The sequence below is a fragment of the Emydura macquarii genome, unplaced genomic scaffold, assembly GCF_026122565.2.
Source record: "Emydura macquarii macquarii isolate MOO-44397 ecotype Brisbane River unplaced genomic scaffold, CSIRO-AGI_Emac_v2 contig_1451, whole genome shotgun sequence".
Taxonomy (NCBI): domain Eukaryota; kingdom Metazoa; phylum Chordata; order Testudines; family Chelidae; genus Emydura; species Emydura macquarii.
In genome coordinates this window covers 6,721,514-6,745,443 of record NW_027131588.1, presented here as the reverse complement: position 1 = coordinate 6,745,443, position 23,930 = coordinate 6,721,514, and the positions used below count along the sequence as shown (strand labels likewise).

At 42.8% G+C, this 23,930-nt stretch overlaps 1 protein-coding gene across 2 annotated transcripts in view; it reads right to left on the bottom strand.

The window, feature by feature from the left end:
• Nucleotides 1–23,299, bottom strand: part of SH3GL2 (SH3 domain containing GRB2 like 2, endophilin A1) — a 131,448-nt gene extending 108,149 nt beyond the window's left edge. Inside the window, exon 1 of one of the 2 annotated variants that reach the window (XM_067553129.1) lies at nucleotides 23,135–23,299. In XM_067553129.1, the coding sequence (XP_067409230.1) occupies nucleotides 23,135–23,179 (45 nt within the window). In that variant the 5' untranslated portion in view covers nucleotides 23,180–23,299. Of the gene's footprint in view, nucleotides 1–1,785; nucleotides 1,870–23,134 lie in introns of those variants that run through there. The other variant, XM_067553130.1, reaches the window with a different exon arrangement.
• Between the last annotated feature and the right edge of the window lie 631 nt (nucleotides 23,300–23,930).

Here is a 23,930-nt window from a genome sequence, read left to right as displayed (position 1 = left end):
TTAGGAGAAGTAGAGTTTATTACAATCCACCAGTCTTAGATCACTTAGGTAAAGTGCTGCTACGCAGCCTGGAGTTTTAAATGTTGGTGAAATAAGATCAGTTGGGCCTCAATGCAGGAGATTTTTCACCTCCAAATAATCTCTTTTCATCCACATCCTCATCTCTTTTGAACAATTAAACATAAATCCCATAAATAACCATAATGTACTGTAGAGGGTGTCCTGGTCACTCTCTTGCACACACAGCTAAATAGCTTAAGGGCCAAATTAAGGCTAGGCATTAAGTGGGAGAGTCACGCTGGGGTGGCAAGTGAGCATGCGGTACCTGGGCATACTAGAGGCACACTGGAGGAGGCTGGGAGTAGAATTACACTGGGATTGGCCAGGAACATCCTTGCGCTCTAACTCACAGCAGCCCTAACTCACAGGAGCACTAACTCACAGGAGCCCGTCTGGCAGCTCAATAGGTTCCTGCCCAGGGACTCCCTATCTCCCTGTGTTTGTCTCTCACCAAGCCCTGCTCCTGCTCTGTTCCTCCACAGCTCCAGCCCAGATCCTGCTCTGCACCCAGACCTCTTCCCTTCCTCTCCCAGCCTTGCTCCTGCCTTGGAATTAGCCCTGTTCCTGTCAATCCAGTTCTGACTCTCAGCTCTCATTCCAACTCTATCTTGACCCTCAGCTCTGTCATTCGGTCTCTGATTCGGGTTCTGACCCTCCACCCTGCTTCTGGCCTTGTCTCAACCCCTGGCTCTGGCACTTGGACTCCAACCACTGACTCCCACTCCGACCACTAGGCCTGACCACCTACAACCTGGTCTCCTGACACCCATCCCACCGGCCTCCAGGCACTCTCCTGAGCTCTGATCCCTATAAGAAGCCCTATACAATTCAACATGGATTGAATTAGTCAGGGCTTCTAACAGAGCATTGGCCTTGATGACTAAGGCAAAACTTCCATTGACATCATGGGGAGCAGAACTGGGGCCACAGTCCACTGGAAAAACTACTTTTAAATAATTGTACTCATCAGTCACTGACCAGAACAATCTTTCACAACAAGCGGCTTCAGTCAATGACAGTGTACGGCTCAGATTATTACAATGTCCTGGGCCAGGGGGACGCTACCAACAAAGGCTGAAATTGGGAAGCAAAATTCTTCAGCAGCTCTGGGACCCTCCCACCTCGCAGGGTCCTCCAGCTCAGGCCCCAGCCTGAGCCCAGAAGTCTACACAGCAATGAAATAGCCCTGCAGCCCAAACCCCACGAGCCCCAATCAGCTGGCAGGGGCCAGCCCTGGGTTTTTCTGTGCTGTGTAGACATACCCTTGGGGACAGATACTGCCCAGCTCTGACTTGTACTCTGACTTGTGTACGGTGAAGGGGAGCAAAAAAGGAGCCATTCCTTCCCTCGGCCAGATAAGCCCCAGGCAGAACTGCAATACCCATGCAAAGGGGAGCACAGAAATTGATCCCTAACTAATCCCCAAGAGTGTCCCAAAGGCTACAAGGAGGGGCGGAGAGGCAGCAGAGGCCTGGCCCACTCTCAGTATTCTGGTGAGTTGGGCCGACTAGCCCTACTGAAGACAAAATATTCCGCACCCCTGGACAGAAATGCATGTGCTTCATTCTGAGCACTGGGGAGCCCAGGGAGATATGCTACCTCCATGGGACTGAGTGCCTCCCATGCTTCCCACAGGCTCTAGAGTTCTGCACCACCCCCAAATCAGCCCCATGCTTAAATGGAACAATATAACCTTTAACGTGTAAACAGAAGAAATAACAAAACCTGATTCATAGACTTCCAGCTGCTCAACACTCCTTCATCTTTGTTCATTTATAGTCTGCTCCTGCCTTACTCCTAAAATGCAGCATCTTCCTTCCCCCCTCCCCCCAAATTCATGTGATTTCTCTCCATGAGTTATGTCAGCTTCTTTTCTTTTAGTTATCTGCATCCCACTGCACAAAGGGAGGTAGTAGCAGTCACGAGACTTGCTATATTTAAAGATTAATCAACACTTCAGTGGAACAGACCATTTTTCAGAGCTTTGGAAGAACTAGGCCACCAATATTCACCTGGCACAGAAAATCCCTCCTAGGCTCAGATTATTTTATGCAAATTTTACAAAGTAAATGGCTTGACCATTTCCAGGTAATGGAAATAAACTAAAGAGAGAGAGAGAGAGCTTATGGGTTTCAAGTCCCTTTTTTGTAGACATATAAATAAAAAAATGGAGTTTTTCTTTAAGCTCCAACTCCCAGAGTTGTGATTAAACAAGAAAATCAGTTTTTTTTTTTGTTTTTTTTAAGTTGAAAACATGAATCCTAAAGGCTCAAAAAGCAGAAGGCAAATAAAAAGGACCAAAGTCTCATGATTTATAAACTAATCTCATGATTTGGGGGCCTAATTTATGATTTCTGAAAGCGTGGGGTTGGCAATACTGCAAAAGCACATAATTCAAACACCACGAAAGGTCTGACTCAACGTGACCATTAAAAAAAAAAAAAAAGCAAAATCTGCAGAGTTTAGTCTAACACCACGCTGTTCTCCCGCTGCCACGCTGTTGTAGCACATATGGCAGGCAAAGTCTCCCATCCGCTGGGGCACCTGCATTATCTGTGCACAACAGTCTCAGGAAGAAACAAAGTTCTGGCAACAGCTTTGAATGTCTTGGCTTTTGATGGCTTACTCGCAAACCCTTCACCATTATATTCATGTCACTTTCTGCTTTTGTGAATTCATTTCCCTTTGAAATCATTTTACTTTACAATTAAGATCCACGTGTTGCCGTTATATAATTCAGGGAAGTTCTATTTACATGAGGTATATTTTTAACTGGCCAATTGCTACTTAACACATCCTGTCCTGCAGTTCAGCCTAGAAGCCAAACGTAATATTTCAGTAAAGTCAAGGGGCCACAATCAGTTCTTTTCTCCTCATTCCACCACATCTGGGCTATTCAGGTGGTACAAAGGGAGTGAAAACCACATCCAGGTCCCCTTCTGATGTGAGGCAATCCCCAGTGTCCATAAAGCCAGCGTAGCTATCGCCTAGGTCTTCGTCCCCTGGCAGCATCTGGCACTGGGGCATGTCAGTTCAGGGAGGGGTAGTGGCTGCAGCATGGTGTGCTCTAGTTATCCCTAACCGGTAGATGATTCCCATAGAGCAGTTGCCAGCTGGCACAAGAATAGTCATCAGGCTGGGGCAAAGAATCAGGAGCTGGTTGTTGGTTCTCGGCTTCTCCTCTTTTCCCCTTTCCTGGACTACCAAGTCACGGAGGGGAGCCATCCTTTGTGATGTGCTCCCTTGCAGGGAAGAAGAGCCAGCTGAGCTCCTATCCTGCTTTTCCAGGGACTCTCAGAGGGAAGCAGGCAATGGGGCGGCCAGATATACTGTCCTCCCTCTTCCCCTGCAGTGCAGCAGCCAGTCAGCAACAAGGAGGTCTCACTCACACCAGGGCGGCTCCTGGACCTGGAGCTGCAGGGGAAGCAGCTGGGGAAACAGCACCTATATCTCTTACCTCCTCCCTGTAGCGAAGGGGCTGATTCAAACACTTCCCTTTAAGAACTGCAGGCATGGCTCAGGGAGCGTGTTTTCAATTCAGAATCAAAAACACATTTTCTTCTTAACACAGTCACCACCAAGGGCTGCAGTTCAGAGCCCTGCTAACCCCAGAATGGCCACCGCCACCGGTTCAGTGTTCTTTGCTCGCTTAATACACAGATGTTTCATAGTTTTCTACTCTGCTATGGCTACTTCTGCATAGTGGCACAACAGGGAGAGAAGAGAAAGCACAACTAAGGAGCTGTCCTCATGCGCTCAGAAGTGCTGCTCCACTGAAGGGCTGATATTACACCCACCCCAAAAGGCGTTGCATGAAGACAGGGCCCATAGCACCTCCCCGAGCCAAAGCTGCTGCTTCAGCATGTGCTCCCAGAAGCTCAAGGCCACAGACAGGTTTTGTCCTGTAGTTCCCCCTAAAATGCCCCCATTTGCCCTCCACCCCAGTGCTGTGTCTTGAAAGCACAAGCTGGCCTTCACCACTTAATGAAGAGGTTGTTTGAGGTGTGTTACTTCTCTCCCAGCTGCTTAATTTACATTCCCATATTTAATTTAACTGTGAGGAAGTGAATAAATAATTCACCAGAAATACTATTCCCATTAACAGTTTCTGATAAAGATTTGAAGAACTATTTGGGGGAATCTACAGAAAAATGTCTACCGCAATGAATCTGCGCACGTTTGTAAAAGTGCTTGAGAAGTTTCATTTGACACAAGTGTAGTATATCTTCAAGAAGCAAATGAGAAAAATAGTTAAAATAGTCCATTTTATTGGAGCTTCATTAAATTTTCAAGCCTCTCTTGCTCTGATACTCTCTGCAAAAAAGAGAGAGACACCTCCACAGAATAAGAATGAAAGACAAACAGCAGCACAACTCGCCATGTCTCGAGAGCCTTCTAAGTCTGCTTTGGAGACAGTTTGCTTTTTATACAAGTTGCCAGTTGATTTAATGTACACCCATACACTGCTTCTGATCTCAAGAACAGTAGTGCAAATCAGCTATAACTCCACTGAAGCCCATAGCGTTACACCAGTGTAAGTGAAAAGAGAACCTCAGACTCAGACTTTAAGGTCAGAGGGGACCATCATGATCATCTAGTCTGACCTCCTGCACACGGCAGGCCACAGAACCTCACCCACCCGCTCCGGTAATAGATCCTTAACCTCTGGCTGAGTTACTGCAGTCCTCAAATCCTTTGTTTGGTTATTTTCTCCCTTGATCATCTAATTGAATTCTCTCTCCTGCACCCAAGCAAATATTTTCAGAATAGAAAGCCATTCTACATTCTCATTTATTGTTAATTACATCATGACCCCAATCAAAGACCAGACCCATTGTGCTAAGTGCTTTACAAACACAGAAACGACTGTCCTTGCTCCAAAGAGCTCACCAAAGTTTTAAACCAAGATTGTTAATGTATTATTGTGCATCAAGACAGCAAGATCAAAGCGTCTTCACCATGTGCAGGGTGTGACCAAGTTTGAAAGATGGGACCTTCAACCCATCCCTTCCACATGAAGGGGTACATGGCTGGTTAACCGGTAAACCAGTTTCTGTGGTCTGTATATGCATAAGAAATGCATGGAGATGTACGTCTGAGTTTCTGAGGCCACCAACAAGCCCTGAAATTCAACAGAGTACACTTTGATTAATGGGAGTCTGGTGTTCCCAAGGAAATATGCTAATATGGGAGCTTAGCATCTACCCAGTACCCTGATGTGCTCAGTTGCTAATTATTAGAGTTGGTCAAATATTTAAAACCATATTTTCTCATTAAAAAAACCAATTTTTTTTTCTTAACAGAGTCTTCAGTGGGGGGTGGGGAATGAGATAACTCCATCAAAATGTGTGGCATTAAGAAGGTCCCCTCCGTACTGGGGGGCTGGGAGTCTGAATTGTTCAGATACAAAGTCCAATGATTCCATCAGGCAGTGTGATGGCAAGCCTGTGATGGAGCAGAGGGCTAGCACAAGGCCACCACCCAAATCTCATTTCAGATCTATGTTGAGGTAATTATTAAATGTTTTTTCTTAAAATAATTACACGGTAATAAAAAATGGTCACCAAAGAAGCGAACAAAATCAATTCCTTTCTCCTTCTCTCTTTGATTTTCATGGGGGCTAGTTCAGGGAGGTGGGTCATGTTTCCATGAGACAACATCTGGAATAGATGGGGTCTGAGGAAGACACGATTTTCTCCTCCATCATCATTTTAGACTCACCTGTTCCCTATGACTATCCCCGCTTGTTTTCACTACAAGGCATTTTTAACCCAGAAACTTCCAGGCTGACTTCTGAAACCAGTGTTTTGGGTGTTACTTAGATTGTTAGCTCTTTGGAGCAAGAATCATCTTTTTGTTCTGTGTTTGTACAGCCCCTAGCACAGTGGGGTCCTGGTCCATGAGTGGGGCTTTCTGGTATTACGGTAACACAAATGATAAACAACAACAATAAATGGCAGGAAATGCCAAATGCCTATTGGTGCATGTGATCCCCATTAAATGTAATGGGAGCTCTTCACACTCAGAAGCTGAATTTGTCCCACCTGAGTTTTCCAAACTCCACATGATGAGGACATGTCTAGTCATTTTCATTCCAAGCAATTTACTATAACCCCTCAGGTTCCAACTCTACAGTTAAATTAGAAACGAAAATGAGCACTAAGAACTCTCTGATGTATAGCAGTGCAGCCCCCTTCCATTTCAAATTCCAATTTTCATGGGTTATAACTAGGCCATAAAAATTAATCCATTCTGAAACTTGACATTCCAGATCTTTGTCAAGGCATTTTGATGTTAAAAGCACAAATTAAGAAAAGAAAAATCTGTTCAACCTTTTTAAGTTAAAACTGAAAATACAATAAAAACCAAAACATTTACCATTAGGTTCAGGTTTAAAAAGAACGCAAAATCTTAAAATCCTATCCCCACCACTTGAAACTAAATGCCTGTTTCCATGTGAAATTTACATGAGCATTAGTCACAGTGTGGACTTTACAAAAAGGATGGAGAAAGAGGACTTCTCTTCGCAAAAATGAGTTAGACAGAAAATTCTCTACTTCAGAAATGCCTATCCTTGCACATCCCTTCAGCATTTAAGCCATCTATGACCTTAACAACAAGATACAACAATGCAAGAGGCTCACTGAGATCTGGTAGTAAGTTTCAGCTGCCCTGAACAGTTCAATGTACTCCAACTCACTAATGTCATAACCTGTATCTGTAACACAAAAATGGCCATACTAGGTCAGTCCAATGGTTCATCTAACCCAGTATCTGGTCTTCTGACAGTGGCCAATGCCAGATGCTTCAGAGGGAACGAACAGAACAGGGCAATTTACTGAGTGGGCCATCCCCTGTCATCCAGTCCCAGCTTCTGGCAATCAGAAGTTTAGGGACACCCAGAACACAAGGTTTCATCCCTCACCATCTTTGCTAATAGGTTCATGGAGGACAGGTCTATCAATGACTTTTTGGAACTGAATTATACATTTGGCCTTCAAAACATCCCCTGGCAACAAGTTCCATAGGTTGACTGTGCATTGTGTGAAGAAATACTTCCTATTAATTTCATCAGATGATCCTGGGTTCTTGTGTTTTGTGAAGGGGGTAAATAACACTTCCTTATTCACTTTCTTTACACAATTAATGATTCTATAGCCCTCTATTATATCCTCCCTTAGTTGGCTCTTTTCTAAACTGAACAGTCTTTTTAAACTCTTCTCCTATGGAATATGTTTCATACCCCTTATCACTTTGGTTGCCTTTCTCTGTCATTTTTCCAAGTCTGATGTTTCTTTATTTGAGATGGAGTGACCACAACTACATTCAGTATTCAAAGTGTGGGCATATCATCAATTTATATGAAGGCATTATGAGGTTTCCTGTTTTATCATCTAGCCCTTTCATACAATTCCTATCATTCTGTTAGGTCTATTGACTACTGCTGCACATTGAAAAGATATTCTCAGAGAATGACTTCAAGATCTGTTTCTTGAATGGTAATAGCTAATTTAGACCATCATTTTGTACATATAGTTGGGATTATGTTTTCCACTGTGTCATGTAAATATCAGTAGCAAGCTAACATATGATCGTTAATATTATCGTGTGGCATATGTACAGCGAATAAATTCAAAATTACACAATGTATTGGGAATTACGTTATCAAAGTGTGTCTGCCAACCAGGGCTAAAGTTACACTACCCCACACCAGCAAATGTGGTTCCGCCACCCGGAAGGTATTTCCAAGGTATATTAAGAGACAATGGGAATACAATTTACATAGAAGATAAACCAGACCATCAAGCCCAGAAGGAGAGGAGATAACCACTCAGCATCACAGCCAGGGGAGGAAATTGCATGAAATGGATCAATTTGCATTTTAAGAAACACCCGGAGGGTTAAAAACCAGCATGGAATTTCCTTTCACCCTCAAACTCGATGTTATCTTTCTCACTGCATGAATGAACTTTTCTTGGGGGAGGAGAAAACCTTGAGAAGACTATTTCAAAGGACTATAAAAGAAAGGGGCAAAGTTATCCAAGTTATCTTTCACCTAAGACAAAGAAACGGAGCACTTTAGACTTTGTGGGAGATCCTGACCAGTGAGGGTGGGGGCCAGCCATCTTGCTGGAAGGTAGATTGGTAAGGAAACTATCTTGAAAAAAGGCTGTAGCTTTTTTTTGTTAAGTCTTAGCCTCTAGACAGTGTTTTTCAACTTGTATTTGCTTGTTACCATTTCTAACTCTATTCTTTATATTTGAATTAACTTAAAATCCAATTTCCTTTTGTTAAATAAATTTGTTTTACTTTTAATCTAAACCAATCTAGTGTGGTCTTTGTTTTAAAGTCAATGTTAACTCTAGTTAATGTAGCAAGTTACTGTATAGTGTATGTTTAGAGAAACAAACTTTAATATCTCTCTGAATGCTCCAGGAGAGGGCTGGACATTGCAGAGTGTGTAGTTTTGAGGAAAATATGAGACTGGGCGGGGGCGGGGTATTGGGGTTACTTTACGAGATGTAATCAAGACTGGTGGAGGCTTCACGCAGATATTCACTGCATGTTCGTATGCTGGTTGGAAGCATCCAGTCAAGAAAGCTACACCAGCTACGTATTATGAGGCACTCCGGGTTACAAGGTAGGCAATGACAAAACTCATCACTGGTCTGGATCGCACCCTGGATCTTGACACTATCCTCCTCTCTCCCCACCCGGTCTAGTTAAACTGATGGAACCAGATACTCTGCTCCTCAAAGTGGGTACAAGCCCATTGCCTGCCATGGAGTTGTGCCAGCAATGGATTTGATTCATGCTGTTTTTCAGTACTTTTGTAGAAATCCCCTCTGGAGCCCCAGAACCACACAACAACATTTTAGAAACACATACTCGTTTTTAGAAAGTCAACAACTCCAGCCATTCTCTGTTTCACAAAGAGATGAGCTTACATTAGCTGAAGGATTCTTCTATGATGACATATAATCAATAAGTCACATAGCCATGTGGTTATTCTGCATGTCAAGTCATTTCCACACCCCCTTGTTTAGACTCCCTAGCGAGCATTTGCAGGTTGCTGAAGCTTCCTATTGCCTCAGCATTTTTTAAGGGGTGCTGCTGCTGCACATAGTAACTGAGAGAAAAATCAAATCCCAACTGTTTCTGCCCAAAACAGGAAATGGAATGAAGGAATCACAGAACTCCATGTACGGCCTGATCCTGCTCTCATTAAAGAGAGTAACAAAACTCCCCTTCACTTAGCTAGGCACAAGACCAGGCCTTACACTCCAGTTGCATGCCAGCTGCAGCAGTTAAATAAATGTAGGTTCAGCTGGGGAAATGGTTTGAAGAAAATAAGCGAGGTCACTACTAAGGCCTTGTCGACATGGGAAAGATTTACCAGTTATATGTGGATACTCTTTTTTCCAGAGTAAGAGTGGCTTCCCAAGCCACATACATTTAAAAAAAAAAAAAAAAAAAAAAAAAGACACTCATACTGGAATAAGTGTCAACGTGGAGGTTATACCAGTATAACTGTAGTGATTTAACATCACACCTTAGGTTATATGGGTGTAACTTTTCCATACAAACAAGCCTCACATGGCTGGTCTGAAGAATCAAAGCCATTTTTGACATCTATATTTCATGAGTTTCTTATTGGTGTTTGGCACATCCAGATTTGTTTAGCAGGCAAGAGAATTTTGGCTGTGAAGGGGTTCCACTCACTTCAGATGCATCTCCTTATGGCTGATCTGTGAATTAGCTCTTACCCCATCTGGCACCCCCTTCCATTGGTTGCTCATGCTGCAGCTCCCCTCTCTTCATGACTTGGGGTGCTCCTTCTTCATGACTCAGCCCTCTGGCCAGGTCACTATGTAGTTCCTCCCTCCCCAGACAAGCTATCTAGGTATTATCCTCAGACAGTCTTCCATTCCAAGTGTAGATCCAGTGCCACTTTCACAGTGCATGTTAGGAGAACCCATCTGCTACTCTGAGTCCAAACCCAGGCACCCTATGACTACATCTACTCAACCTCTGACCCTGCTCCTGTTTCCCTGGGCGCTTTCCTACCACAATTCTCTAGGCCTTTGCCTGACTCTGGATCTACCATTGGTGATTCTTCTGCTTCTCATAGCTACTTCATCCCTCTAGGCCTTTTGTAAAACAATCGAGTCCAGGGCAAGACACAAGGTTTATTCTCCCCCTTGAACGTCTTCTAGTCCCTGACCAACACCTTTTCCCTCTAAGATGCAACTGCAGACCTCCTCCGTACAGCTTCTTCCTGTTCACACGTCCTGTTTTGTAATCCTGACCCAACTCCTCCCCCAGCTGGGCTTCAGCTCTGGTTAGGTTTTATCAATCCTGGCTTCCCTCAAAGTGCAACATATAAGATTAATTGGCCCTTTCTGGCTTACATTAACTGCCCAGGGCTTGTGTGGGGTGGACAGCCCATCACATTGGTAAACACCCAATTGAATTGTATTACAAGGGCTAGAAAAGTAGTATTTTAGTAACATTAATTCATACATTTGGATGTTTCAGCCAAGCAAAAAGAGCAGGAGCATGTGAGGGACAATTCCCAGAAAAATAACTCCTTTCAGGGAAAAGGCCTTGGCATGTGTGTTTGCTTTCATATGTCAATTTATTTTTTCAGGACTAGGAGCAGGCAAGTCATGTCTGGGGTGTGTCCTTTTTCCTATCAAATAGAAATACTGGGGGTCTATAGTGTACAAAAGTAAGGCAAAGCATTATTGTAATGAGGTATAGCAAAGTGCAAAGCTAAACCATTTTTGCATTTACAGCTGGTAACAACAACTGAAATTTAAACAATCCTATTCAAGGCTAAAATCAAAAAGGGCAGTGGAAACATTTTAAGGGTGGAAATATTTTAACACTGTCTGGTGTAACCAGCTTTTCTGACATCAGAGAAGAAAAGGGAATAAAGAAAACTGTTTACTGTATTTTAAAACATCTGCTCACAAAGCACTCAGCATAATACCTTAATTTCAGAGTGCTTACAAATTCAAGAAAATTGTGAAAGAGAAAATAAAAACCCCGTGGAAGTTACCTCCATCAAATGACGGCTGTTCAGTGGCCAGTGAAACCAAATGGTGGTCTCTGTCCATTTCCTTTTGGGTAGGAATTCACATCACAAACCCATCAACGTAATTATTACCCATTGGGAGCATTGTTAGCAGTCTCAGCAGAGAGGCCTTTTGTGCTTAGGAATGGTTGCTCCAGGACAGGAAGAAGTCACCTAGACAAGCCAGTGTAAGGAAGGCTGCATGGCTATTTCCCCAGCTATATCTTTTCCAGGGCCAAATAATGCCTGACCCTTACATGGAGGCACTAAGGGGAAGTTGGGGAAGACAGCTAAACCTTAACCTCCCTGCCACTTGTGACATCCATATAAAACCAGGCACAAATGCAGGCCAGGAGCATAGGGTCTCAGCAGCAGCTCCTTTCAAACAGCACAGAGGCCAACTGCACCTTTATCGCTGTGAGGAAGAGACAGGTTCATGACATGTATAGCCCTCTGCACTGACCACAGAGTGGGATCAGCACATGTTGGGGAGACAACGCTGCACCCTATCCAAGCATGTAGCACCAGGTGGCATCGAGAGCTCTTTCTGGGCGGGCCGGTTCTGCACTACACCAAAAGCAGTGCTGTGCTTTAAAGACACAACTGAGTCCTCAGTGAAGAAGACAAGAACAGCCATATTGCATCAGATCAATGGTCCACCTAGCCTAGTATCCTGTCTTCTGACAGTAGTTCGTGCCAGATGCTTGAGAGGGAATGAATGGAACAGGGCGATTATCAAGTGATCTATCCCGTCATCCATTCCTCGCTTCTGACAGGAGGACTTCTGTTGCCAGGAGGGTTGCCATGATACCTTTTTGTGAGTGCTAAATCCATTCCCATTTGTTTTAAGGAATACTAATCATACAAATGAATATACAGCCCCTCGTGCCCCAACATTTCTTAGTTTTACTCTAACAAGCCACAGCATGTTGATCTTAGCTCTGTGTGAATGCTGGTTTCCACTGGAGATGGAGATCCTCTGATGTGAACCAATCAGTGCACAGTGGCAATACCACAATAATACCCTTAGCTGCAGAGGACAGAATACAAGATACTTGTCAGCCTGGTTAGATCAGTGACTTGTAAAAACGACCACCATTGGGCATCTATCTAGTTATCCAACTACTTATATGTCCCCCATCAAGGGAGTATCAGACCACCTTCCTAGTTGAAACCTCCGGGGTTTACTGAAAATGGTGCAGGTGACTGATATGCGCATCACCAAATCTTCTTCACCAGCAAAGATATTCTGATATGACTCATCTAGGGGAGAGAAAAAATCCTACTGGTGCTTGAATGAGGATGAGGTCTCTTTGAACCCCTTATGGAAACTGGGGGGAAAAGAGTGACTGAGAATTTCCTCCTTTGGTTCAGAATAATTCATTTTGCAGAAAAAATATATTAAAGCACTTTCAGTTTTGTGGTATGTTGGATATGTTTCTGAGACATCTGCCACAACATCAGGTTTTTTAAAAAGCTACTATTTCTGTTCCAAGTTTAAGTACAGGATTAGGTAAGCAGTGTGAGGTTAAATAATTCTGTTTGTGGCAAAGAGCATGATAAAAATACTTTGCACTAGAGCAGTTTTCCTTCCTATGCTCATCTCTGCACATTTAAGATGGGCCCAGCATCACCATCCTCCAATAAGAGATGCAAGGTAGAGAGACAACGGTGAGCCATATTCACAGAAGATAGCACAGGTAGGTGTAAATGAAAGGGATCTTGCTCTAGAAGGATTTGGTGGGGGAAGGCAGCTTTTATTCTTGTTGAGGGTTCCATAGGAGCTGCACTAGGGGAGGCTAGCCAAGGATCACTGTTCTTCCTAGTGATTCTGGCCCCATCCCCTTTCTAGTCAACTGCAGCTACTTTAGGGGTGCACTGGATCCCTAAGTCCTGTCAAACTGTTTCCAGTGTAACAGCCTCCTTCCCTGGTGGACTTTCTATGCTGAGGACCTCCATCAGTAGGCTCTTGGGTTGTTGCTGTTGATCTTCGAGTCTTCTTCCCCGCAGTAAAGGAGAAAGGCCGGTCCATCATCTCTGTCATATTTCCATTTGGGAGCCTTGACAAGGTACAGTACATTACGCACAGGAACCTCTGCAAAGTCTCAGGATTTGTTCATGGTGCTTCTGCATTTTTTATGAATACTATCAACATGCAAGTCGCAGAAGTGAGAGGTGAGTTAAATCTCTCAGACACACTTGTGCACTACTGACCAGCAGCAGTCGGTGCTTATTTCATCTTGCTGTGCAGTACTCCAGAAGGAGCTGATGACAGATGAGATATAAAATAAGATTCTGACACAGGCTATGTTTTGAAATTGCATCCTTTATTTTATGCCTAGAGAGGTAATGGGGAAAATTTGCAAGAGGGTGTCAATCAGGTCCCTGGCTCTGTGCATATAAATAGTAATTGCATGCACAAATTGGATAGACCTGATGCCTAGGCACTATGGTGAGGAATCCACTAGAAATGCCTCAGATAAACAGACAGACAGTTATCCATTTAATACACTCAGTGGCAATTTGCACAATAGATCTCCTGGACACCAGTGGGAAGGAGAAAAAACTCACACATCAGTTTTATCAATTTTTCCATATGGAAACTATTATGTGCCACAGGCCTAGAATATAAGGGACTGAGGTGTACCAATGACCAAGGCCCCCACAATGGCAGGGAAATAATTAAGTGAGATATTGCCAGATAATCCTGGCAAGTGATATGGAGCAGTCTCCAGGATCAGGGCCTTAATTGTTCCCTTGGTGTCATTTTCATAGATTCATAGACTTTAAGGCCAGAAAGGACCATCATGATCATCTTGTCTGACCTCCTGCACATCGCAGGCCATAGAACCTTACCCACCCGCTCCTGTAATAGGACCATAACCTCTGATTGAGTAACTGAAATCTTCAAAAATTGATTTAAAGACTTCAAGTTACAGAGAGTCTATCATTTACTCTAGTTCAAACCAGCAAATGACCCTTGCCCTGTACTGCAGGAGAAGATGAAAAAATCCCAGGGTCTCTGCCAATCTGACCTGGGGGGAAATTTCTTCCAACTCAAAATATGACGAACAGTTAGACCCTGAGCATGTGAGCAAGATCTACCACCAGACTGCTGGGAAACAATTCTCTGTACTAACCTCAGAACCCTCCCCATCTAGTGTCCCACCTCTGATTGTTGGAGATTTTTGCTAATAGCAGTCACGAATGGCCAATATGACATTGTGGTCAATCTCACCATACTGTCTCCTTCGTAAACTTATCAAGCTCAGTCTTAAAACAGGTTATGTTTTTTGCCCCTGCTGCTCCCTGTGGAAGGCTTTTCCAGAACTTCACTCCTCCAATGGTTAGAAACTTTTGCCTATTTTCAATCCTAAATTTATTGTTAGCCAGTTTATATCCATTTGTTCTCATGCCAGCATTGGCCCTTAATTTAAATAACTCCTTTCCCTCCTTGGTATTTATCCCTCTGATGTATTTATAAAGAGCAATCATATCTCCCCTCATCCTTTATTTTGTTACAATAAACAAGCCAAGCTCTTTGAGTCTCCTCTTGTAAGGTAGGTTCTCCACTCCTCTGATCATCCAGATGAGATCTCACCATGTATGATGGTAAGAACACTTCCATTTCTCTATTGGAAATACTTTGTCTGATACATCCTAGGATTGCATTAGTCTTTTTGTGTGCATCTTATTGGCTGCATCACACTGGTGGCTCATAATCATTCTTTGACCAACCAATATACACAGGTCTTTCTCTTCCTCTGTTGCTTCCAACTGATACTTCCACAATTTATAGCAAAAATTCTTGTTATTAGTCTATAAGTGCATGATATTTCATCCCATTTCTAATTACTCCAGTTTTCAAGGTCATCCAATCATCTTGTTATGATAGTCCAGTCCTCCTCCGTATTTGCAATACCTCCCAACTTTGTGTCATCCACAAATTTTATTATCACACTCCCACTTTTTGTGCCAAGGTGAGCAATGAAACTGTTAAATAAGATTGGTCCCAAGACATATCCTTGAGGAAGTCCACTAGTAACCTCCCTCCACCCTGACAGTTCACCTTTCAGACCCGTTGTAGTCTCCCCTTTAGCCATTTCCTTACCCACTTTTCAATTTTCATATTAACCTCCATCTCCTCCAATTTAACTAATAACTTTTCATGTGGAACTGCATCAAATGCTTTACTGAAATCCAGGTAGATTAGATTTACTACATTTCCCTTGTCTAGAAAAATCGGTTATCTTCTCATGGAAAGAAAACAGGTTGGTCTGGCACGATCTACCTTTTAAAAACCTTGTTTCCATTTGATATTCTAAATATCAAGCAGGAAAAAACTCCTTGTAACTTCTGAACACTAAACATATTTCACCGTATCTTCTCTGGCTTCAGTGATTCACCATGTTCCTGTTTATGTCCTATGCTTGACTGTGGCTTTCCATCACCTTCCAGCAGATGCATCTTATCCACTAGCTTCCCATTTACAATACTTTACAAAGCTTACAGCCACATATGTGCCTGAGATCACTATGTTTCTAACCCTATTCAGGAACACACATATTTCAGCAAAAGCAGATCTAGACTAATACCCTTTGGAGGTTTGCAGCACAGTTTATCTGTGGCCTGGGCTTAATTCTATGACTACGTATCAAGTGAGAGTGATGATGGAGCTTTACTATATGAAAAATATGGATTCATATAGGAGTAACTGTGTCAATAAAACATTCATTCCTTTCTCATTTGCTAGAAAATTAAGAATACATTTCAATGATTTAAAAAGACTCCCAGCTTTATAAATAAAAGCAAAAGCTTCCGGTTCTCATTAGGAATACAAGTAATAATTACTGGTGTATATAAAATACTGAAAACAGTGGTGAGACCACAAGCTTAACCATGTATGCAGTGCTGTGGGGCAAACTCTGCTTACATCAGTTTACCTAGTGTGCAGGCATATTTATCTCATAAGTTATGCTATGATTTAATCATGGTCAATATCATTTGTAAAATATCCAGTTAAGTAGAAATTGTAGGTATAGTATGTAAGCTGTCACTTATATAATATATAGTCAGTATATTGAATAGACCTTTCCCCCTCACACATGAATACATTTAAGAAGGACTATATCTATTTCCATGGTGATTTGGGGGGCATAACGTGAGACACCAATAAAGGGGCCTGATATTCATGGGGCAGGAGTTCAGCACTTTCTGAAAATCAGGTCCTTTTAATGTATCTCAAGTTAGATATCCCAAAATTGAGGCACCTATGATCATTTGTCATTTCTGAAAATGTAAACCCTGGCTTTTAATCTAATGCACATTAACAAACGGAGCTGTTCAATTATTTTCCACCCAAAGAATTTGAGGCTGAATCTTGAGTTCTTTAACACAGGCATATTCCCACTTCTGACAATGGGATGTGCATAAATAAGAACTAAATCAGAACTGAGACAGGATTTCAGCACGTGGCCCTTTGATATGGCCTGTCAGTTCCTATACAAGTATGCCAGCTTTTATTCAGTATCTTCCTATCACAAAACACTTGGTCATAGTAAGTGCAGCTCAAATTTTTCCACTTTGTTTTTATCCCATACAACAAATCACAGATGGAAAAGATCTATTAGGTCACCTAATCCATCTCCAGTCAAAGTGGGTTTGTTTCCAATTTTGCACATTTACTAGATCTCTGTCAAGTCTAATTTTAGATGTCCCACATGACAGCGCTTCTGCCACTTGCCTAACATCCCACTGCTATGTGATGTGAAGCATCACACTGGAAATGCGCTAAAAGACCAAGAACACTTGGTCAGAATTTTAGCATGTCAGGTATCCTCAAGAAGATGAAGAAGAAGATGGCATGATTTGTTGTAAGCAAAACAAAGTAACACCTATATTGGAAAGAATACTACATTGTTTATCTTCCAATACAGGCTCACACAGAATATGAAAATATATAAACTCTCTTGTAATTCTTTTGGAGGGGAAGGAAAAAGGACAGGATACATGTTCATTTGGGGCAAAATGCAGCTCCCATTGATGTCAAAAGAAAGAATCCCATTGATTTCATTAGAAGTTGGATCATGCCCTTTCCCTTTATATCTCATATTATGTAATACTCAGGAAACAGTGTGAGTTACAGAGAGGTTAGCAGATGACTAGAATCAAGAGAACCAGGTTCTAGTCCTGGCTTTGCTATTGAGTCCCAGGGTGACCTCAGGCAAGTCATGGAACCAACATTTTTAAAGCCGGTTGCCCAAAATTAGGCTCCTAAATAAAAGCAGCCTGATTTTCCACAGTGCTGAGCAGTCTCAGCTCCCCTTTGATTCAATGGGATATCTGGATGCTAGAATCTCATAGAATCAGGCCACTATGATTTAGGACCCCAAATATGGATTTAGGCACCCCAAGTTGGGAAATGTTGGTATCAACCTCCAACTCAGATCCCTCATCTGTAAAAGAGGACTAACAATATAGTAAATATCTTACCTACCCCACAGTGGTGTTTTGAGAATTAATCAAGTGTGCAAAGCAGTTTGAACCCGTGACGGGTATAGCTTCCGTCCTTGGATTTCCTTTCCCCATCACTGTAAACAATATTACAGTCCCCTCTGACCTTGGCAGTTCTGTTTCTGTTTGGTCAGATGGGCCATGATCTAGCAAACTACTCATGTGTTTAAGATTAAGCATGTGCTTAAGTGTTTTGCTCAGAGCCATGGAGCATTCTCTCTCTTCCAGAACACATGCTAGCTGCAGTACCTAGCAACATTCGTTATTTCAGTCTCTACATCACTCCTAAGGACCCAATCTTGCAAGTGGATCCATGCAGAATCCCTTTGAAGTCAACAGGGCCGTGAGCAGCTTGAGTAGATGCAATTGCAGGATCAGAGCCTAATTTGTACCCAAACCCGATTTTTGTTCTATATCCAGTGGTTATTTACTGTAGTCAGTTACCAAGCCTTTTCACAGGCTGTTTTGTTAAAGAGAAACATTGTATTTACCATCCAACAGGTCTGCTTCATAACAAGTTACTGACAGCTATAGGCATAGTGGCAACATGGATGATACAATCAAAGTGGAAGTATTTTTCTTTAAACGTTTTTTTCACAAGAATACATACTCAGGTCTGCTTAATGTCTACATTAAAAAAACAAACAAACAAACAAACAAAAAGGCATGCGGTCTCTTAAAGGGACATTGCTGCGTTTAAAATAATAGGCCAAATACCAGGCCTTAGTGGGGTAACACAGCCCCCTTCACTCTGTCCATTTAAATGTCAATCATTTTCATTGAACCTTCAACCTCACCACTAGTGCCCAGGTGTGGTGGAATGATGCAATCAGCTGCCAGTGGTTTTGTTACCTTTTTTTCACTATAGAAGTTTTACTTTTCTAAAAGCTCAGTCTTAATGGTGTGTTTGGGGTGCCAGGTTTATTCCATACTATGCAATACATGTTGCTATGAAAAGATAAAGCTGTGGTTTCTTTAAAGCAACTATATTTTTTACATGCTAGTAAGTCTACATCTAAATCTAAATGCCAGCCAAAACCCAAATTTACGCTAGTATTTTTAAAACCCACACAAGCCTTTCAGAGTCTATTCTCTCCTTGATATGGACATAATTCCCAATAACATTAATGAAGCGAGGCTTGTGCGTCTAGGGGAGAACAGACCCTTTAGTATGTACTGATGCAATTACATTTATTTGCCCATTACGAATTCCTGGAAAATTGATATTTGAAGCTGTCTGTATGATTGCACATTGTACTCCCTGCAGAAACATGGTAGCTTCAATTAACATTTTAGTGCTGTTACCTTTGTTCCTCAGGTGCCATGTGGGCACAATAGTAATAAATAACCTATTCCATACTGAGCAGCCTAGCTATTTTGTAATTCTGTATTAAACTCACTCAGAGGGTCTGACTCACCCTCATTTATACAAGTGTAAATCTTGAGTAGCTCCGCTGAAGTCTATGGAATTACACTGCAGTAAAATTGTTGCGAGAAGAAAATCTGTCCCACAGAATGGCAAAGACATAGCACTGCTCCTTGCTAACAAGTGCTAAATTTGCCCCCACTTTTCACCGACTAACTGCTGCTGCACTGGATGGAAGAGCTTTAATATACAGGGAACGCTGCAAAATGTATTCCAATAACACAATTTGTAAATTTCTGTAGGTTGTTTTGTTTGTTTTCCATTTTACAAAGTAAAGTAGGAAAGAAAAACAAAATGTTGAAATTAGATGAAGTAAACCCAAAAATTGAACTCATGTGATTTGAAATTATGGTAGATAAAATAAACTCCTTTTGTATAGAAGAAACAATTAATATGATTTTTAGTAGTGTCAAAAAGCTTTAATATTTTGTAATAGGCAAATATTAGAGTGCTTATAGAAAGAAATTGTGGATGTGAGTGTTTGAGAGACACACACGTACACAGCCACACACAAAGGGGTTATGAACAAGCATAATAGCTTCGGAGGTGGAAGGGTACAAAAACAATTAAAGACTGTAGAATGTTTCACTGGTGTGAAGAACACAGTAATCCTAGAAAACTGCTTTACAACTTAATGGTATATTGAAACGTTTTCAAGAATTGGGTCTATTAAGAAATGAAATGTAATCTTGCTAGGAAATAGCCCAAAAATTTCATTTCTCATGCAAAATTTGCATATTTGCTGTAGTACAGGATATGACATTCAGACACCTGTATGTACTTCATATTACTTTTCACAATAGGACCTAGCTAAAATCTAGGAAATCCAATTATTAGGCCCATGCAATATCCTGACACATTTAGAGACCAATCCTGTGTTTTCATAAGAAAACAAACTGTTCAAGAAACAGCAGTGAAAAAGTTGAAAGTATAAAAACAGAGTAAACTAGGACACAGCAAAATCAAAGGTTCCAAAGGTTTCAAACGTTCCCTGTATGGTTTGGAAGAGCACTGTAACAAAACAGGTCACTTGTGAGTAGGCGTTCATCGATTCCAAGGCCAGAAGGGACTATCATGATAATTTAGTCTGAGCTCTTGTACAATAAAGGCTATACAAATTCCCCAAAATAATTCTAGTTTGAACGAGAGCAAATCTTTAAAAAAAAAAAAACCAACCAGTCTTGATTTACAAATTACCAGTGATGAATAATCTGCTGTTCTTATGTAAGCTATCATAGGAACTTCAAAACTTGTCAGGTCAATTCCCTACAAATTGTGAAAAATCACTAAAAAGGTGTTTGTTCTTAGTTGATATAGCAAATGTGGGCCCCTATCCTGCAAACCCTAGTCAATGGGACCTCTCATGTGAGTAGGGGTGGCAGGGATGGGTCTTTAATTTATCAATCAGCAGTCATGGCAAAAACAAGTATATGGCTCAATCCTTTAGCCCTTACTCATGAGTAATTTTCACTCATGCCAGCATTTCATGGCATGAGTATGACTTGATTGTGTAAGTCAGGGTTGGTCTCCCAAATCCATAAATTGTCTGTGGACAGGTTGCTAAATTTGGAATTAGACTGCTATTTTGGTTCCAGTTAGTTCAAACTCTTCCTACTTATAAATGGTAGTATTGCTGCTAAAAGGAATCCTCAGAATGAGTCATTCAGTATGAGAATGTCATCTGAAGGATAGCACAGTATACGAACACCTATGTAGCATGCTCCATCCCGGAATGCATCTTATTTACTTCTATTGTTCATGAAAGGATTCTTTTTAGTGTACTTCAAAAAGGCGCCTGAGTAAATTTACCATTGGCAAGTAGTCTTCAGCATACCCTCTCCTTGGATTTGGCTAGTACAGCACTTGGATTTTTACTTTGGGTACTAGATTTCACTGCAGTGATGTTGATTTCTTGGCTTCTAATATACATCAGAGGAAATAGGGGAGAAATAATGATGGTTGCATTGTCTCAGGAACTTAATTGTGACTGCTGTGCATCTGTCATTACCCTGACAGGCTGGTGTGAAGGGTATTTAACAAATGATGCAGCACAGTATGATATGAATGACAAGATGCAATGTTTTGCTCTATGCACAGGTGTCACTAAAGGTCCCAATACACACCACTGCATTCATAGTCATAATGCTTTTTATTTATTTATAAGTTGGAGGAAATCACAATTAGAACTAGAATTTGGGAAAGTCCCCTATTGGATGTGGTTAAGGAATTATTGCATTAGATCAAAAAACCAGACACACTTTTCTAGAAACCTAAAAGGAGACAAGATGAGAAAAGAAGGCACAGAGTCTCAAAGGGTGTTATGCCATACTGAATTTTGCAAGCCTACTTTTGGAGGCTATTTACAGTGGCCCTACCCTGTTCCCTGAAGACACTCCACAATAAGGATTACTATGTAGTATCTGATATTTTTACCCATTTTATATGTGAATTGAAGACAGAGTCAAATTTTAATGTCAGTCACAGCAACGTAAAAGCAGAGTAACTCCATTGACTTCAATGAAGTTATACAGGATTTTCACCAGTGTAAATGAGATCAGAATATGACCACAGGTTGCATTTTAAAAATTAAGTATTATTTTAAGTTTTAAAAATAAATTTGAATCTGGTGAAACATCCATCCTGATCCCACTAAAATAACTTTGAGTTACCTACAGCAGCTGGTTCTCCTCACCATACACCACATCAGCAGCACCAATAATCACAACATGTTGGCTGCAATCTGAATATTACAGTTTAGTTGTGATTTCCAAAACAGTGAGAAAAAATCCAAGTGAAACCCAGGCTTGTAAAATGTGAAGCGTAAGAAGTCTCTATTCTGAGCCCAGATTTCTAAACCAGCACATATAGAACATCTGAAATCCAACAAAATTAATTCTTAAATTAGTGCAAAACCCACTTTGGGATTCAAAGATCAAGCAAGCGTGTCCTTAAATTAGTTTAACGGTAGATAAATCTGCTAGAGGTCTGAGTAGGGCTGTGCAGCTAAAGCACAAATGAAACCAAGACAGCTGATCCCTTGGGAGGGTTGTTTTCTGTTAAGGGGAGAGAGGAAAAAGCTAACCACTGGGCACTTGCATAGCCATTCAGAGCCATTCTGTGCAACTGCTCAGATGCTGGAGATCACAGAGGGTGCTCATCGTACAAGGTCACAGGAGGGGGAGGACTTTACATAATCCCACACAACTCGGCGCAGTTTTCACAGATGAGATGAAATCACACCACACGCAACCCGGGGAGCAGTTGTGGCTAATGCGCCAAAGCGCTCAGCTCTGCTGCCCCCATCCTGGGAGAGAAGGGAGGCAGAGCGGCTCCTCACGGAGTAATTCAATTGCCAAACTGCTCCGAGGGGGGAGAAAGAGGAGCCTGCAGTGCAGAGCGGCTGCCACCCCAGCCCCAGCTCCACCTGCTAAATAATGCAGCAGCGGCTGCACAGCCGGCCTGCAGCGAGAGCTCCAGTGACCCTGGGCGCGCTCCCCCAGCGATGCTGGCTCTGCAGGGACCCCCCGCACAGCTCCTGCAGCCCCCCCCCGGCCACCTACTCCCCAGCTCCTCGGAGCACCCTGCATCCTGCCGATCAGCTGGAGTTCTGGGGGGCGGGGATGCGGGTCCCGGGGCGGCGTTTGACTCCTTCCCTCGGCACCAGCCAGGATCCCCCTCCGGCCCCACAACTTCCCTAAGGCGAAGCAAGGCAGGTGACCCCCCTTCCCCCGTTATCACTGGCTCCGACCCCCCCGGAGAGCTGCGCCCTCCAGGGATTACCGCTGATCCCGGCATCACATTCCCCCCCCCCCCTTCCCCAGCACACACACCAGCGCCGGCTTCCAGGGTCCAGCTGGGCGCCCCACCACAGCCGTGTGGGGACGCAGGGGCCCGGCCCCCAGCAGTACACGTACACACACACACACACATTGCCGGCTTGCGCCAACTTCCTTTGCCTTCCCCACGCTGGGGCAGGGGGCGCCGCAGGCAGCCTGAGCCCTAGCGGGGGACACACGAGGCACTCCAGCCTTTTCCCCCCAGCCCCGCGCCGGTACCTGGGTGGCTTTGTGGAACTGCTTCTTCAGCCCGGCCACAGACATGGTAGGATGCTGCACTGGAGCGCCCGGGGCCCAGGAATGCTGCCGCTGCTGCTGGAGGAAGGGAGCGAGCAGCAGATGGTGATTGCAGCTGAAACTAGGATTCCTCTCTCTCCTGGCTGTGCTCGGATCCTCTTTAACCCAGCGAACAGGTTATCAGATGCCAGTCTTTGGTGCAGAAACCCTGACGTCAAAGAGAGGGAATCCAGCCTCTTAAAGAGAAAGCTATCATCCCGGCATCCTTTCCTTCCTACCCTCAAGCCTAGGCTAACAGCAAGCTCCCTGGTTTCCTGTTTGTTCTTCACAGTATTACATTAGCAGCACCCCATTTCTCCTTTGTAGAATAGCTTTTATTATGCTACATAGACAATGTTTAAACTAGGGCATGAAATTTAACAGAAAAAAGTAATGAAACATGAGCCCGATATCTTTATTTGTAATACATGTATCTAGCTTTCCAACCCTTGGAGCTCTGCCATTATGTGTGCGCCCCAGCGCTCACGGCCTCATCAAATCCGTTTCCTGTAGCACTTTTACTATAATTGTTCATGTGCCCAGGCAGAATTCAGATGTTGTTAGAATTAGGCCAGGCTTTTCAGACTCCTGAACATGACCTTAGGTACCTATGGCCTGGTCTACACAACAGAGTTAGGTCAACGCAAGGTAGCTTATGGCAACCTAACCGTGTAAGCGTCTACACTACAATGTTCCTTCGACCAACGTAACTCACCCACTACACCAACTTAATAGCTCC